General features: G+C 37.8%; 1 protein-coding gene across 1 annotated transcript in view; it reads left to right on the forward strand.

Moving 5' to 3' along the window:
* cpxm1b (carboxypeptidase X (M14 family), member 1b) overlaps positions 1 to 15,252 on the forward strand; it is a 48,634-nt gene extending 33,382 nt beyond the window's left edge. Inside the window, exons 3-15 of the mRNA XM_083566490.1 lie at positions 1,482 to 1,692; positions 2,281 to 2,390; positions 4,392 to 4,531; positions 4,639 to 4,723; positions 6,519 to 6,669; positions 7,754 to 7,842; positions 9,324 to 9,447; positions 11,633 to 11,829; positions 11,980 to 12,159; positions 12,917 to 13,211; positions 13,860 to 13,999; positions 14,140 to 14,242; positions 14,777 to 15,252. Of these exons, the coding sequence (XP_083422616.1) occupies positions 1,482 to 1,692; positions 2,281 to 2,390; positions 4,392 to 4,531; positions 4,639 to 4,723; positions 6,519 to 6,669; positions 7,754 to 7,842; positions 9,324 to 9,447; positions 11,633 to 11,829; positions 11,980 to 12,159; positions 12,917 to 13,211; positions 13,860 to 13,999; positions 14,140 to 14,242; positions 14,777 to 15,066 (2,115 nt within the window). The 3' untranslated portion in view covers positions 15,067 to 15,252. The remainder of the gene's footprint in view (positions 1 to 1,481; positions 1,693 to 2,280; positions 2,391 to 4,391; positions 4,532 to 4,638; positions 4,724 to 6,518; positions 6,670 to 7,753; positions 7,843 to 9,323; positions 9,448 to 11,632; positions 11,830 to 11,979; positions 12,160 to 12,916; positions 13,212 to 13,859; positions 14,000 to 14,139; positions 14,243 to 14,776) is intronic.
* The last annotated feature ends 1,092 nt before the right edge of the window (positions 15,253 to 16,344 follow it).

Raw genomic sequence — 16,344 nt, forward strand, 5'->3', positions numbered from 1 at the left:
TGATAAATATTTACAACGTACATATTTTAGGACGGTCACATTATTTAAATAGCAATTTAATATTATTATTATTGTTATCATTATTATTATTATTATTATTAATATTGTTACAAGAATTCTATTGTTTTCTCATAATAAATCTGTAGTTTTTAACCAATAATCCAACCCTTCTATTGTTCTTAACAAACTCTACTCATTATATTCATATACACATTATATTCATTCCTATTTATTAATTATAATATTTATTTCCTTGTTGTTTAGAAAGTACAGTAACTAAGCAACTACATTGATTGAGTTTGAGTTATATTTGTATAAAATATATATCCTATGTCTAATATTAATGCCATTTATTATATAATTTTTATGAATTTACTCTGTGGTATAAAATATTATACATAATAATCAAATAAGTCTGTTGACATTGCATTCACTTTTTTTGTTTGTTTTTTGTTTGTTTTGTTTTAAAATGTTTAAAATTGTAAAAATTTAAAATAAGCCTAATTTCTTGCCAGTTTTTTTTTTTTTTTTTTTTTTTTTTTTTTTACTTTGAGATAAATGGGATTGTGGGACTCTTGAACAACATAGATGTAAAATAACTGATCAACCATCATCACAAAATCCATCACTAGCTTCATCCATTATCTGGATTTGCCCTGAAAATGTAATATGGATCGTGCATGTTTATATTTTTTTAAAGCAGGAAGAAAGTGATGAGAAAAGAGGGAAATGGGAGTCTCGCACATCTCCTTCTTATACTATGTATGCAATGTACAAAATCTTCAAACACTCCTTGATGCATATGAGGTTCCCTTTTGGGTCTGGTTCCTCTCAAGGTTCCTCAGGGAGTTTTTCTTGCCCCTGTTGCCATTGGCTCACTCATTAGACATCACTCAATATACGAATTGATGACGCTAAAATGCGTTTTTTAAAATGTTTCATTCTGTAAAGCTGCTTCAGGACAATGTCCATTGTAAAAAGTGCTATACAAATACAAATAAATTCAATTATTGCAGAGCCACAATCCACCCAGCTCCATCCTGCCCCATGTTCTACTAGATTGTATGTGATATCTGGATGTGACATTTCTTTAGAAATGACCACCAATGAAATTCACTTTGACTCTGAGATTCAGATGTTCTATTGGAAATATTGTGCACTGTAGGGCATTGATTCTATTTGTTACACTTTGTGTGATCAAAACAAATAAAAATCCCATTTCCTCTATTCAATTCCCATTGCGAATTTTCAATTCCGAGTGCAAATAAAAACAGTGCATTCTGCAGAGCCTCTACTCCAAGAAATGTGGCTTTTTGTGTGACATTCATGGGGGTTTTCTCGCTCACACACTCAGGAAGCCAAACAGTGCAGACATGGCTTCATCATGCCTCCACTCATTCCTGTTGTGTTGTTTAAGTTTGCTCACTGGAGCTGAAATCATTCTGAATGGCCTTAACAGATCTTCTTCTTCTGTCAATCAGACCTCATCTCCACCTGGAGCCACCACTCTGACCAGACACATCCAAAGAAGCAACGAGAGAAAAGCTGCTCCTACAAAACCTCCTGAGAGGATCTTCTCCACCAGCGTGAAGCCCACAGTGGTCCACTTTGGCACCGAAGACCTGGAGGAGGAGATCGAGGCAAAACTGGAGAAACGAGTGTGGGGGAAAGGGGATGATCTGACCAAGTTAGGTAACAAACTCTAGAAATTTTCTGGATTATAGACATTTGAAAAGTAGAACAAACAAATCTAATTAGTGATTTTTTGTTTAAAAATATATTTGTATATGTTATTTCCAGTGATTTATAATAACAATTATAATATTCATGTTTATTAAGTGATATTTAAAATTTCTACCAGTGTTCTAGATTCACGTAAACGGCAATGCTGCATGAAAACATGGTGTAAAGCAGGAGAACGCAGATCAGAGAAGAAGCTTAAACATCTACTTTTTATTTGTAAATGTGTCTAGAATTGATGAATTGTGCAGATCGGATGTCACTAATGAATTCGAGTGTACGACATCAGATCAACCGACTAGTTCTGGTCAAAGATGAGTCTCATAAATATTGTGTAAATACTATTGTGTAAATACTATTGTGTAATGCTCTGTGTTTCCGCTAAACACTAGATCCCAAAGAGTTCACATTTTTTCCCATCACTTTTCAATGATCCGTCATTCAGCACTCTGTTTTCCATCCTTGCCTTTTCCTGTCCTGTATATTAAAGTCGTGATTCTAACACAATCTATATGGGGCTGGGTTTTTTCTTTGGCTTAGAATGCCCTCCCCTGGGTTTGGAGAGTTTGAGAGTTAAAGATGCCCAGCTGCAGGCGTCATCATATAAACGCCGTGGTCTGGGACCCCATCGTGGCCGACTGAACATCCAGGCAAGGCAAATAATCACACAATGAACATGACCTCTGATAAAAATGCAAAATAGGTGCTGTGTTCATTTCCTTTTTGGGACGACTGCAAAGTGCAATATATGCCCTTTGGATGTACAAATCTAGGGTGAGATCTTGCATGGAGCCCCAGTCCGAGGAAGATTGGCAGTCATGTTTAGCTTCTTCCATTTTCTAATGATTGCTCCAACAGTGGACTTTTTTTCACCAAGCTGCTTGGCAATTTTCCCGTAGCCCTTTCCAGCCTTGTGGAGGTGTACAATTTTGTCTCTAGTGTCTTTGGACAGATCTTTGGTCTTGGCCATGTTAGTAGTTGGATTCTTACTGATTGTATGGGGTGGACAGGTGTCTTTATGCAGCTAATGACCTCAAACAGGTGCATCTAATTTAGGATAATAAATGTAGTGGAGGTGGACATTTTAAAGGCAGACTAACAGGTCTTTGAGGGTCAGAATTCTAGCTGATAGACAGGTGTTCAAATACTTATTTGCAGCTGTATCATACAAATAAATAGTTTAAAAATCATATATATATTTCTGGATTTTTTTTTTTAGATTATGTCTCTCTCAGTGGACATGCACTGGGAGAACTTGCAAAATAGCAGGGTGTTCAAATACTTATTTTCCTCACTGTAAATGTAATCATAAATAAGAATATATACCAACAACATAGACCCAAACTAAAATCTGTATCGCAGTTATGGGTCCATATGGTCACTGAGAACTGCGAATTATTTTATTTTTTTATTTAAGATTTGCAACAGCGGAAATTACTATTCATATTATCAAAGTTATAGGTGTGCGGAAGTGGAATATAGAGGTTATAGTGGATATATAGGGGTCCAAGCACCAAAATAATGGATTATAGTTGATATATATATATATATAGGGGTCCAAGCACTGAAATATTGGATTATAGAGAATATAACCAGGTCCAAGCACCAAAATAAAGGATTATAGTGTATATATATTGGGTCCAAGCACCAAAATAATCTATTATAGTGGATATATATAGGGTCCAAGCACTGAAATAGTGGATTATAGTGGATCAATATGGGTCCAAGCACCAAAATAGTGGATTATAATGGATATATATAGGGGTCCAAGCACCAAAATAATGGATTGAAGTAAATATATAGGGGTCCAAGCACTAAAACAGTGGATTACAGTAAATATATAGGGGTCCAAGCACTAAAACAGTGGATTATAGTGAATATATAGGGGTCCAAGCACCAAAATAATGGATTGAAGTAAATATATAGGGGTCCAAGCACTAAAACAGTGGATTACAGTAAATATATAGGGGTCCAAGCACTAAAACAGTGGATTACAGTAAATATATAGGGGTCCAAGCACTAAAACAGTGGATTATAGTGAATATATAGGGGTCCAAGCACCAAAATAATGGATTAAAGTGAATATATAGGGGTCCAAGCACTAAAACAGTGGATTATAGTGAATATATAGGGGTCCAAGCACCAAAATAATGGATTAAAGTGAATATATAGGGGTCCAAGCACCAAAATAGTGGCTTATAGTGAATATATAGGGGTCCAAGCACCAAAATAGTGGAATTATATTGGATATATATGGAGTCCAAGCACCAAAATAATGGATTATAGTAGATATATATCGGGTCCAAGTACCAAAATAGTGGATTAGAGGTCCAAGCACCAAAGAAGTGGATTATAGTGGATATATAGAGGTCTATGCACCAAAAGTCCAAATGTGTTGTGTGTCCTAATGTAGTCCGAATGAGCGGGAATAATATCCAGAAAATGAATCCGTTCTACTAGCAAACGAAAAGATAAATTGTATCTTCCAGACTGTCATCTGAATATTTTGTGGTTAATTTACATCCTATTCATTCTGGCTACCTCATATATTCTGGGGGTTTGTGTGTGTGTGTGTGTGTGTGTGTGTGTGTGTGTGTGTGTGTGTGTGTGTGTGTGTGTGTGTGTGTGTGTGTGTGTGTGTGTGTGTGTAGTCTGGTATTGAGGATGGGGACATTTATGATGGAGCTTGGTGTTCACTACATGAGGACAAGAAACAGTGGCTTCAGGTCGACGCTTTGGGAGCCACTCGCTTCACAGGGGTCATCATACAGGGCCGCAGTTCCATCTGGAGGTAGCAAACCATACAGATAAATCATTTTACACAGAAGCATGCATATTTACAGTGAAGGTCATACCAATGTCCGCTCCTCGTACCTGATTATGTGTCTTCTTCTGTAGCTGGAATTGGGTTGAAGCTTTCAAGGTGCAGTTCAGTAACGACTCCATTAGCTGGAAGCCCTGCATGAACGGGACTCGAGAAGCGGTAAGATTAATTCATTTCTAATTGCTGACAAAGCAGAACAATATTATACGTAGCATTAGCAGTACAGTATTAGTACAAACAGCAAATACGTGACGAATGCATTTACATATACAGTTTCAATATCAGGAATGTTCAAGATTAAAGGATGAATAAAGAAGAATGCATACTATCATTTGATTATTGGACAAATAAAATATAATGAATCGATTTTATAAATTGATGGATGGAGCAATTAGGAAGCAATTAGTATTTTAGAAGCCATATCAATAAAACATTAGATATAAGAGCAGAATAAGAGCAATCCATAAATAAAATGGATGCATAGTTTCAAGAAGAAAAGATTGTTCTCCAATTAATTAAGCAACTTCAAAAAAGTATAAATGAATAGTGCATTTTGATCATATGGATGGATGGATGGATGGATGGATGGATGGATGGATGGATGCTGCATGTAGAAGATGGGTGAATTCATAGCTGGATAATGCATTTTAAAATCTGTATTAATTGACAAATTTATATAATTTATTGAGATTATTGATGGAGACAGATGGAGTAATTGATGGATTTTTGGATAAACAGATGTTGCATTTAGAGGGTTGGTGAATGGATGGATGGATGGATGGATGGATGGATGGATGGATGGATGGATGGATGGATGGAAGGACAGATGCTTTCAATGGATGGAAAAAAGTATAGAATATGCATGGATGGATGGATGAATGGATGGATGGATTAATGGATGGATGGATGGATGGATGGATGGATGGATGGATGGATGGAATGGTTAGACGGCTTATAAATGGATCATATAGAATGTGCTATAAATAAAATAAAAAAAAAATAGATTAAGAATTTAGAAAACTTACATGGATGGAGGGATGGAGCTGATAGAATGTGCAGTAAAGGGATGGATAAACACTGGATGAGACAAAAAAAACTGTATCTATGTATGTATGTATGTACAGTATAGATGGATGGATGGATGGATGGATGGATGGATGGATGGATGGATGGATGGATGGATGGATTTCTTGCTGGTGTATGTATGAGAATTTAAAGATGATTCAAAGCTGATCATGAATTATAAAGATGGATAAATCATGAAGGAAAAATGTTCGAAGTTCGCTCCACAGCCAGTTACTCATTCAGAGGCTTTAAACACTTCGAATTCTCTTCCAAAAAATGTCCTCCACATTTATATTTTAGTTCTCCATCTTTATTAATAATGAGCATATATGAGTGTAAGGACAGAAACATCGGTTTCCTCAACACAAGGCTAAAGACTTTCATTAGTGCTGCTGATGTGTATTGGCTCAGGCATCACCATGGCACTGTATCATCTCCATCCCTGAGCCAGCAGGACACACACACTCTCTCCTGGCAGCACGCTGGTGGCTCGGATACACATTTGGACATGGCAGCTGGCAGCAGTTAGCTTGATTAAGTGGCTCTGTTGGAAAGAACGGCTTGCCTGCCCACTGCTTCTTGCTTAACACCAGATTTCAGCGAGTGAACCCTGACTAGCAACATCACAACAAACCCCACTGAATCCAATGCACTTCTGACTAGCTGAACACAATCTTTCATGCTAACACAACAACAGAACACAACCAAAACCCTTCATTTGTACTGGTTCTATTAAGGCTAGGCTTTAAATCATAGACAAATTGACCGTTTGCTAGTGTGTGTGAACAGTTTGGCCCTGACCTGCTGATCTGGTGCTGTTATTGAGCCCAGTGGTATTTGGGTTAGTTGAATGGAGATCTTCGCTCAGAACGTTCTTTCTTGCTAACAGGTGTTTGAGGGGAATCAGGACACAGACACTGCAGTGCTGGCCGTGTTCCCCAATTCTGTAGTGGCCCGGTTTATACGAATCAACCCGCAAACCTGGTTTAAAAACGGAACCATCTGCTTACGTGCAGAAGTGCTGGGCTGCACGATCTCAGGTAATCAACACACATTCACACTGCAAGAATATTTACAGTCTCCGGAACAGAACCTGGTAAGAATTCGCATTTAGGGGACTTTTTAAGAACTTCTATGATCGGCTGGATCATTTATTTTATTTTAAAATACATTTTGAGAATTTTTGTTTCTTTGTTTTGTGTTTATTTAATTCTTTCTAATGATTTCTTTTTGTCTTATTTATTATTATTTCTTTGCTAGTTAAGTTGGTAGTTTCTTATTGTATTGTTTATTGACATTGTCCAACAAACATCATTCATTTTTACATTCATGTTTTTCAATAGTTTTTTTTTTCCCCGTTAGTTTTTTTGTATTAATTTATTTGTTATTTTCCGTTTATTTGTTTGTACATTTGTTTTGCTTTGATTATTTTGTCACTCATTTCTATGTAGTTTGTTTTTATTTGTTTCTTTCTTTGTTTAGTTCATGTAATTTATTCAATTAGCATGTTTATATGCACATTATTTGTTGGGGGTTTTTGTTAATTATTTCTATTTAGTTTTGTTAGTTTCTTCTTTTAATGGTTAATTATGTTTTCATTTAATTTAGGTTCTTGATTTGTTTTATTTATTGTTTATTTTGTGTTTTTATTTGTTTGTTTTTTGTTTATTTACTGTATTTATTTAATTAGCTTGTTTATTTCTGTTTTAAATTATTTGGGGTTTTTTTGTTATTCATTTCTGTTTGTTTTTATTTGTTTCTGTCTTTGGTTTATTTACTAAGTATTAATTGAATTAGTTTGTTTATGTATTTGTACTTAATTGTTTTATTTGATTAATGTGTTTTTTTAGCTAGTTATTTGGTTAGTTGGTAATTTTTTATTCAATTCAACTAATGAAATAAATAATTGAATAAGTTTGAGGTTGCTTGTCTGCTTGTTTGTTTTCGCATACACCCAGAATTTTATTATATTAATATAATATAATAACTAACAATGGGCCTAAGACTTTTAATAACTAAGTGATATCTGTATAGATTAGATTCAAATCTAATGGAATTCTTACAAACTTTGTGTGAAATAAGATTCACTGGTGTTTATTACAAACCCTCTCTCTCTCTCTTTAGACCCAAATAACCTTCACCGATGGCCAGTGGAAGAAGGTGCACAGTACAAACTGGACTTCAGACATCACAATTACAAGGAAATGAGGAAGGTACGTTCTGAAATTTTGTACATCATTTACCAGGTACAGAGATGGCAAAAGTGCACACATCCTTCACTTAAATAAAAGTACAGATACTCATGTACTTAAGTAAAAAGTAGCCATTACTACTACCTGTTTTAGTGTCACGCTGGAAACTGAACCTCGCATCACAATATATACATACAAAAGCATTGAAAATTGAAAATGTATCCAGGCTGAACATTCACTATATAGAAGACAAGCAGAGAGAAGAAGATGATGATCAAGTGATCAGGAATGTCTCTGTTCTCAGTCATGTTTACATCACTGACTCCCTCTGTCTCATCCACATTAACCCCAGACTTCATGTTGCCTTCTGCCATGCTCGTTGTGAGCTTGGTAGTCTAGACTACGTCTGTGGTGTGTGAGAGCCGGAAATGATAAACCAGTGGCAGGCTGAAAAAGCGTCACAACGACAAAAAGGGTTCATGTGCTGAAAACGACGCAATGAGAAGAAAAAACATTGATCATGTCTCTAAATTGTCCATGCATATTTGCTGTTACTATAGGAACCATATACAAATTATTGTATCAATCCATAACTATTACATTATTACCACAAGATGTTGTTTATGTAACAGCCAGAACTACCTGAGTGTAGCACTCTTTCTGACCAATCAGATTTGAGCATTCAGCCATGCTTCGGAGTAATACAGCTCATCAAATGCACATCTGAAATCTGAATGGGAAACACATTGTAGGATTTGGCAGAGCTACTCGGGTTCCTGGTGTTTGATTGTGTACTGAGGTTTACCACACTCACCAGAAGATAAATATTACTCTAGGCTCTCAGTTATTCTCATCCCGTCCTTTGCAAATAACCGTTAACCTAACAGGGGTCTGCGGTCACCACTAGTGTTAGAGTTCGTGTCTATTTATTTGAATTCTGGCTTGGAAATGAAGAACAGGAACACCTTTGTGAAGAAAGGAGGTCTTCAGGAGGTGTGTGAAAATAAATGTATTAACTTTTATGCTGTTATATAAAAGATATCAATACCTGAGCATATTGTATGCATCAAAATATATAGGTTTCGATGACAAAAAAATGAAAATAATAATAATAAAAATAAAATAAAATAAAAATAATGTTTTAAAAATGAGGACAAAACTGTTCTGATCAAATCATGGTGTCCAATCAGAGTGTGGATCTTTATTAAACTTTTTTTTTTTTTTAATTCTTAAAAACATCCGTGAATTCTGTATTTATTCAGCATTAAATATTTGCAGCTACCATTATATCTTGAATGATATGAATGATATCAGTGTCTTGAAAGGTCATTCATTCATATCACTGGATTTCTTTCATCATCTGAAGACCTGGAAGAAATCAATTGCTTTCCTGCATAGGCATGGTTCTGCATGGTTCTTCAAATTCAACCTCAGAGTGGAATATTGCACTACCATTGACATCACTCACGTGATTATACTGTATCAGTGTTAATGTTTTCCAGCTAATGAGGTCAGTGAACGAGGCTTGTCCAGACATCACGCGTATCTACAGCATCGGGAAGAGCTTCATGGGCCTGAAACTGTACGTAATGGAGATATCTGATAACCCGGGCCAACACGAGCTGGGTGAGAGAGATACTATTACATCTGTATCGCGAAAAATTTGTCGCAATTTACTTTAAATGTACACAATATAATAAAAAATAGGGGGACGCATGATTTTTCCAGCCAGATGTGGTTCTTTCCAAAACTTTTACCTCAAAGTTGAAGGCACACAATTGTATAAGACGTGTTTGGATGTGGTAGCATGAAATTTTCCCTTCATTTGAAATAGGAGACCAAAACCTGACTCAGCATGACAATCACAAAGCCAGCTACATAAAGATCTGCTTTCCACCTCTCCTGCTTGAAACTCCTGCCTCCTTACCTCATCTATGTCGGCGCCTGACATTTCTTGAATGAATCTCACACAAATCTCCACAAAATCTAGAGGAACATTTTCCCAGAAGAATTGAGCTTATTACAAATTGGAGAATGGGATGATCAAACACCATACTCAGGTGTCCTTTAAACTTTTGTCCATATTGCATATGTCAAAGATCAACACAGAGTTGGGTTTGGATGGATTTTCTTTCATGAAGGAGGGGTGTAAAGGACTTCATGATGAATGGGTGACCTGTTTTCCAAACCCCCGAAGGCCAGGCATGAGCTTGTGTGGTGTTCATTACAAACTCAGCTTGTTCTACAGTTTTACGGCCAAATTTGTATTTGTTTAACACGAACTCAGGCGAGCAGAGATGCAGAAAATATGTACAGAGTTCCTGCTCAGATAGCTAAGCATTACAGTGCAGCCATTGTACAAGGAAGCTGTAGATGTTTGTGACTTTATTGACTGCTTTCATTATGCTAATAGTGTGTTTACTAACAGTCACTTGTTAAATCATAGATATCCACATTATCTTTTGAACCTATGAGAGCTGAGGAAGCTAGCTAGCTAGCTAATAAAGGAGACCATATTGTTGGGGTGGATTTTGTATTAAAGGGAGACCTCACATAAAACGCTAGTTATCTAGCATGCTAACAAATTTGATCTTTCTAGCTCAAAGAAAGGTTAGCTAAGCTGCCTGTCTTTGAGGTGCAGTGACATGTTTAAGATCTCAAATTTCTGTCAGGAAAACTCAAAGCTTAATAGCTAATCAGTAGTGCAAGCTGTTGGACTGAAATGGTTTATTTGAAAAGATTTTATTTATAATTATTTATTGCAAGTCTTCCAAAATTTCGTGTGCATGAGTGTTTTTTATTTATTTATTCGGTTCAGTGCTGTTTTAGGGAAGGTGCCAGATTTCAGACCCCTCTGTTAGTGGAGACCTAAAAAAAGGAGTAGAAAGGTATGCATGTGAAAGAGGGAGGGAAAGAGGGAGAGGGAGAGGGGTGCACTCAGGTCATGTTTCATCCCATCTGTTCCTTTACCGTAATGTAACTGTTAGCGTCTCCTGATTTAATCTCAGGTTTCAGGGTTCCAGGAGCTGGGAACTGAAAACGACACTCCAGTCTACTAGCAGACAGTGATTTTCTATCATTAGGTTTAATGAGAACTTGACAATTATTCATTAAACTGTTGTTATTTATTTATTTAAGGACAAAAAAAAAAAAAAAAGCAAAAGGTCCACATACAGCTGGAATTGTCAAGTGTCCCAATACTTTTGGTCATTTTGTATAGCTATTGTTTTAAATGTATTCTTTCAGGGATCTACCCTAATAGATGGATATTCGGTATTTGGCAACCCTAAGTTCTTAGCATGTTGCTATGGCAACCTTAAATATTTTTTATATAAACTTATATGATGAAATAAGCCAAAGGACAGATTTACAGGCAAGGAATTATCAAATGTTGAATAAAAGATGTTTCATTTCATATTTTTTTATTGTTTATAACAAATACAAACAAACATTTTATAAATATTTATAACGATTATATTTTAAAATGTATTATTATTAATGCAAAACCAAATACAAGTTTTTGGTTACAGTACAATTTAATTTATCAGCTGAAAAAAACACATCTGAATATTTTATGTTAAACTTGTCACTTTGTTAGGAGGATACTGTGCAAAAGTATTGGCACCCAATAAATTCTTTACTGTGTAAAAAAAAAAAAAGAAAATCTTTTTCAGAATATTGTTTGCATGACGTTAAAGAATTGTGTCTGCTAACTCTACTCATCGCAGCACCGCAAAGTACCTTTACACACCTGAACCACTCAGTAGAAGTAAGTGTGGTAAAGAGTGCAAGTGTTCTTCGCCCTCTACAGGCGAGCCAGAGTTCCGCTACGTGGCAGGGATGCACGGGAACGAGGTTCTGGGGCGAGAGCTGCTGCTGAACCTGATGCAGTACATCTGTCACGAATACAAACAAGGCAACCAGCGCATAGTCCATCTGGTTAAAGAGACTCGCATCCATCTGCTGCCCTCCATGAACCCAGACGGCTATGAGATGGCTTACAAGAAGGTGAGTTAATTCCCACTATACTGAACCTCAGGATGCACAATAACCAAAGCTTGGGTTTAGAAGGTAACTCATGGATGCCAGGTTCATCCTATCTTGATGCTGATAGGACACTCAGCAAGTGTGTGTGTGTTTGTGTGGTTTTACCTTTAGGGATCCGAGCTCGGTGGTTGGGCTCTGGGTCGTTTTAGCTACAAAGGTTACGACATGAACAACAACTTTGCCAACCTGAACTCGGAGATGTGGGACGCCATGGAGCTGGAGACGGACAAGTCGAAGCTCATTAACCATCACATCCCTATTCCCAAACAGTACACATCGAAGGACGCTTTGGTGAGTAGAAGTGTGTTTCCTAAAAATAAATCATTACAAATATGAGGTGATATGAAAACGTTTCGAGACTAGTTTTGTCACCCCAGCAGATGGCAGCACAGGGCTGCACGCATAGTCACAGGGAGCACCAATCTTTATAAGTCAGTGTGCCAAAAGACATCATGTACATTGGGAGTTGCGAGTAAGAACAAAGCGCAAGCGCGAAATTCTGCGTGAAACTGGGCAAATTTGCCACATTCAGCAATGCGCCGTGTTGCAACCCAGGAGCAGAAGGAACACCGCAACAAAATATGCCAAGAACTCCATCAGCATTTCGTGGACAACCTGTCCTTTATGTTGAGGATCATTACCGGGGACAAAACCTGGGTGTACGACCACGAGATGGAGCAACAGTCTTCACAGTGTTAGAGCCCATCATCTCCACGACTGACAAAAGCAAGGCAAGTCTGCAGCTCGACCAAGTGCATGCTCATCGTCTTTTTCCACTTTCAGGGCATTGTGCATCAAGAATTCCTCCCCAGGGGCCACACCGTCAATAGCGGGTTCTACCGCCAGGTTTTAATCATCTAACGGGATGATCTCTTGATCTCTAGTCTCTAAACGTTTTGATAACCACCTTGTATGCTTCATTCTTTTTAATAATGCCTCATTAATCATGAGGTAATATACAGTATGTTGATAAAGCAAAAGCCTGAAAACATGGCATCATCACTAGTGACTTTAGCAAAACTTCGTTTGTTGTTGTTGTTTGCTTAAGGTGGCGCCAGAGACCCGCTTGGTGATCACCTGGATGCAGTCCATACCCTTTGTCCTGAGCGCCAACCTGCATGGTGGTGAGCTGGTGGTCACGTACCCGTTCGACATGGCGCGGGACTGGGCCCCCCGCGAACACACTCCCACCCCGGACGACAGCTTCTTCCGCTGGCTCGCCACCGTCTACGCCAGCACCAACCACGTCATGTCCAATCCGAACCGCCGGCCATGCCACAACAAGGACTTCACACGGCAAAACAACATCATCAACGGAGCCAGCTGGCACACGGTGCCTGGTAGTGAGTGTCTCAAAAAAGTATATGTGTTTGTCCATTTCCTAGTGACGTTTCATTATTCGGTCTTTAAATGAAGTAGGTTAGAAGTGTTCTGTAGTATTTACAAAAGGTTTGCGGGGGGGGGGGGGAACAAACAGCACGTGGAATCAGTGGTTTGCCTCTAGAGGCCGCTCTTGTAATGACAGTCAACCGGAAGCCGGAAAAACTATCGGTATGAATTTTTGCAGATGTTTCCACCAATCAACTATGGGTGCCTCGACCTCTATTAATAACCAAGAGAATTTTTTGTTTAAAAGCCAACCTTTTTTTATTAAAGAGATTTGATTATAAGTAAAACATTTCTTTTAATTACATTTTCAACATAAATCTCTGGCTTTGTTCCAAATGAGCTGTAGTTTGGGGATCGCTAATATAGTGTTACACTGAACAAGCTGCAGAAATGTCTCTGTGTTGCCTAGGTCACACACCGCCGCTTGAAGTGAAATAAAAATGTATATCTGCATTGATCTTATACAGATATTTTCTTAAATTATCAACAAGTCTGTTATATTCCAGAAGTTTCTCTATGTGGAGAACTGCTTTGCTGTGTTTTTTCCATGACAAATTTTTTTAATAGTCAGTCGGACATCTGTAATTTTTGTGCTTCCACAGGCATGAACGATTTTAGCTACCTGCACACGAACTGTTTCGAGGTGACGGTTGAACTGTCTTGTGATAAATTCCCTCACGCCAGCGAGCTGCCCAAAGAGTGGGAGAACAACCGAGAGTCGCTGCTGGTCTACATGGAACAGGTAAATGAAAGCAACAAAATTCTGGCAAATTTCTAAATATAAATCCAATAATAAAATACAAGATTTGTATGATGATGGAAAAATCATCAAACAATTGTTTCGGATTCAGTTCAAATGTTGACTTTTTCGACAATGCACAGGTCCACCGAGGCGTTAGAGGTGTCATAAAGGATAAAGACACAAAGGCTGGAATTGCAGACGCCATCATTAAAGTGGACGACATCGATCATCACATAAGATCAGGTGAGGGAAGTCAAACAAACCAAACTTAAACCAAGATATTTGTTCTAGTAACGAAGGTGAGATTAACAACTTAATCGTTGTCCCCGAACAGACAAAGCAAAAGAAATGACACAAAGGACATATTAAAAACAGGATAATGTAAAGGCTGCACTTTTTACAAGAGTGGCCTCTAGTGGCGATTCACTGACACCACGTGTCAATTATATTAATTAAATTACTTTTTTTTTTTTTTTATTAGATTCAGATGTTTGTAATAGTTGTATGTAATAATGTCTATTTTACCTAGAGTGTTGTGTTTGCTATCTAATATCCATTTTGTTTTAAAAACTGATCTGTTGATTAATCAATTATCGGCAACTACGATCCAACGTAGGTCGACCTCTAATATACAAAGTAAGAAAAGTGCATTTACCACTTTACCTAGCGCAGTTCCTTTAGTTTGTCTCGCTCACATGTGCATTTGTATAAATCTGTGATTTACTGAAGTTGCTGTTTTTAAAACATTCTGACTAATCAGGACTTTTACATCTCCAGCATCTGACGGCGATTACTGGCGCCTGCTCAACCCGGGCGACTACAAGGTTACGGTGATGGCGGAGGGATACGTTCCGGTTACACGCTCCTGCAGGGTGGAATACGAGCACTACCCCACCATCTGTGACTTCCGATTATCCAAAACACCCAAGCAGAGGCTGCGTGAAATCCTCAACAAGCGAGGAAAGATCCCCAAAAAACTGCAGCACCGACTGCGCCAGCTGCGTCTGCGCAAACCAGGGGCCGGTAACCGACGACAGACTTCGCGTGCGGTCAACAAAACATTTTGAACTTTGGCCTGCTTTTTATTATACACTTGTGTGTATAATGAATCTCACTTACATTCCCTGTAATGACGGATTCTGTGTTTCTAAACAGTACATTATTAATCACAAGATTTTACCTCATTGTTTCAGTCTGGAACTTATGTTTTTTTATGATGACAGTATTAAAGTTTGAGTGCTCATTGTGCATTATTTCTTGTAAGAAGGAGTTATTTTTATTTTTGTTTATTTGTTTCATTTACATATGCAAAAATGTGTACTTTATGCTAAAGAGCTCCCGCACTGCTGGATCTGAAGGCCTCATGGCAGATTCACTTGAACAGGTGATATGACGTCTGAAATATGATTGGATAGAAACTCTAAACTAAACTTACACTACTAGAAGGAGCACAGCTGCGAGAAATTAAGTAATTCTGTTACTTAATTTCTGTTAATGTTATGGCCTCCCATCAGAAAACCACATCAACGATGAAAATCCATCCCTCATGATGAAATATTCTCAATACATGTACCGAATTGATGTTACAGCGTTTGTGCGCCAGCAGGTGGCGGTGCTCTTTTCTTTTTCTTCCTCTTTTTCTTCTTCTTATTTTTTTTACAAATAACGTATATTCTTTTTCAAACAACGTATATTTACATGATATATATTTACATATTTATATATTGTAACGGACGGACGGACGGACGGACGGACGGACGGACGGATAGATAGATAGATAGATAGATAGATAGATAGATAGATAGATAGATAGATAGATAGATAGATAGATAGATAGATAGATAGATGGATGGATGGATGGATGGATGGATGGATGGATGGATGGATGGATGCCTGCATGTCTTCCCGCACCACATCCATAAACCTTCTCCTTGGTCTTTCTCTTTTCCTCCTCCTGGTGGCTCCTACTGATATACCCCATGTCCCTCCTCTTCACATGTCCAAACCATCTCAATCTCACCTCCCTCACCTTTTCTCCAAAACGTCCTACATGCGCTGTCCCTCTAATAAACTCATTTCTAATCCTGTCCATCGTCGTCACTCCCAACGAACATCTCAACATCTTCAGCTCTGCTACCTCCAGCTCCACCTCCTGTCTTTTACTCAATGCCACTGTCTCTAAACCATACAACATCTCAGGTCTCACCACAGTCCTATAAACTTTCCCTTTCACTCTCACAGATACTCTTCTATCACAAATCACTCCTGCTATCACTCTTCTCCACCCACTCCACCCTGCCTGCACTCTTTTCTTCACTTCTCTAACACACTCTCCATTACTTTGC

The sequence above is a fragment of the Silurus aristotelis genome (genome assembly GCF_946808225.1).
Source record: "Silurus aristotelis genome assembly, chromosome: 17".
Lineage (NCBI taxonomy): Eukaryota > Metazoa > Chordata > Actinopteri > Siluriformes > Siluridae > Silurus > Silurus aristotelis.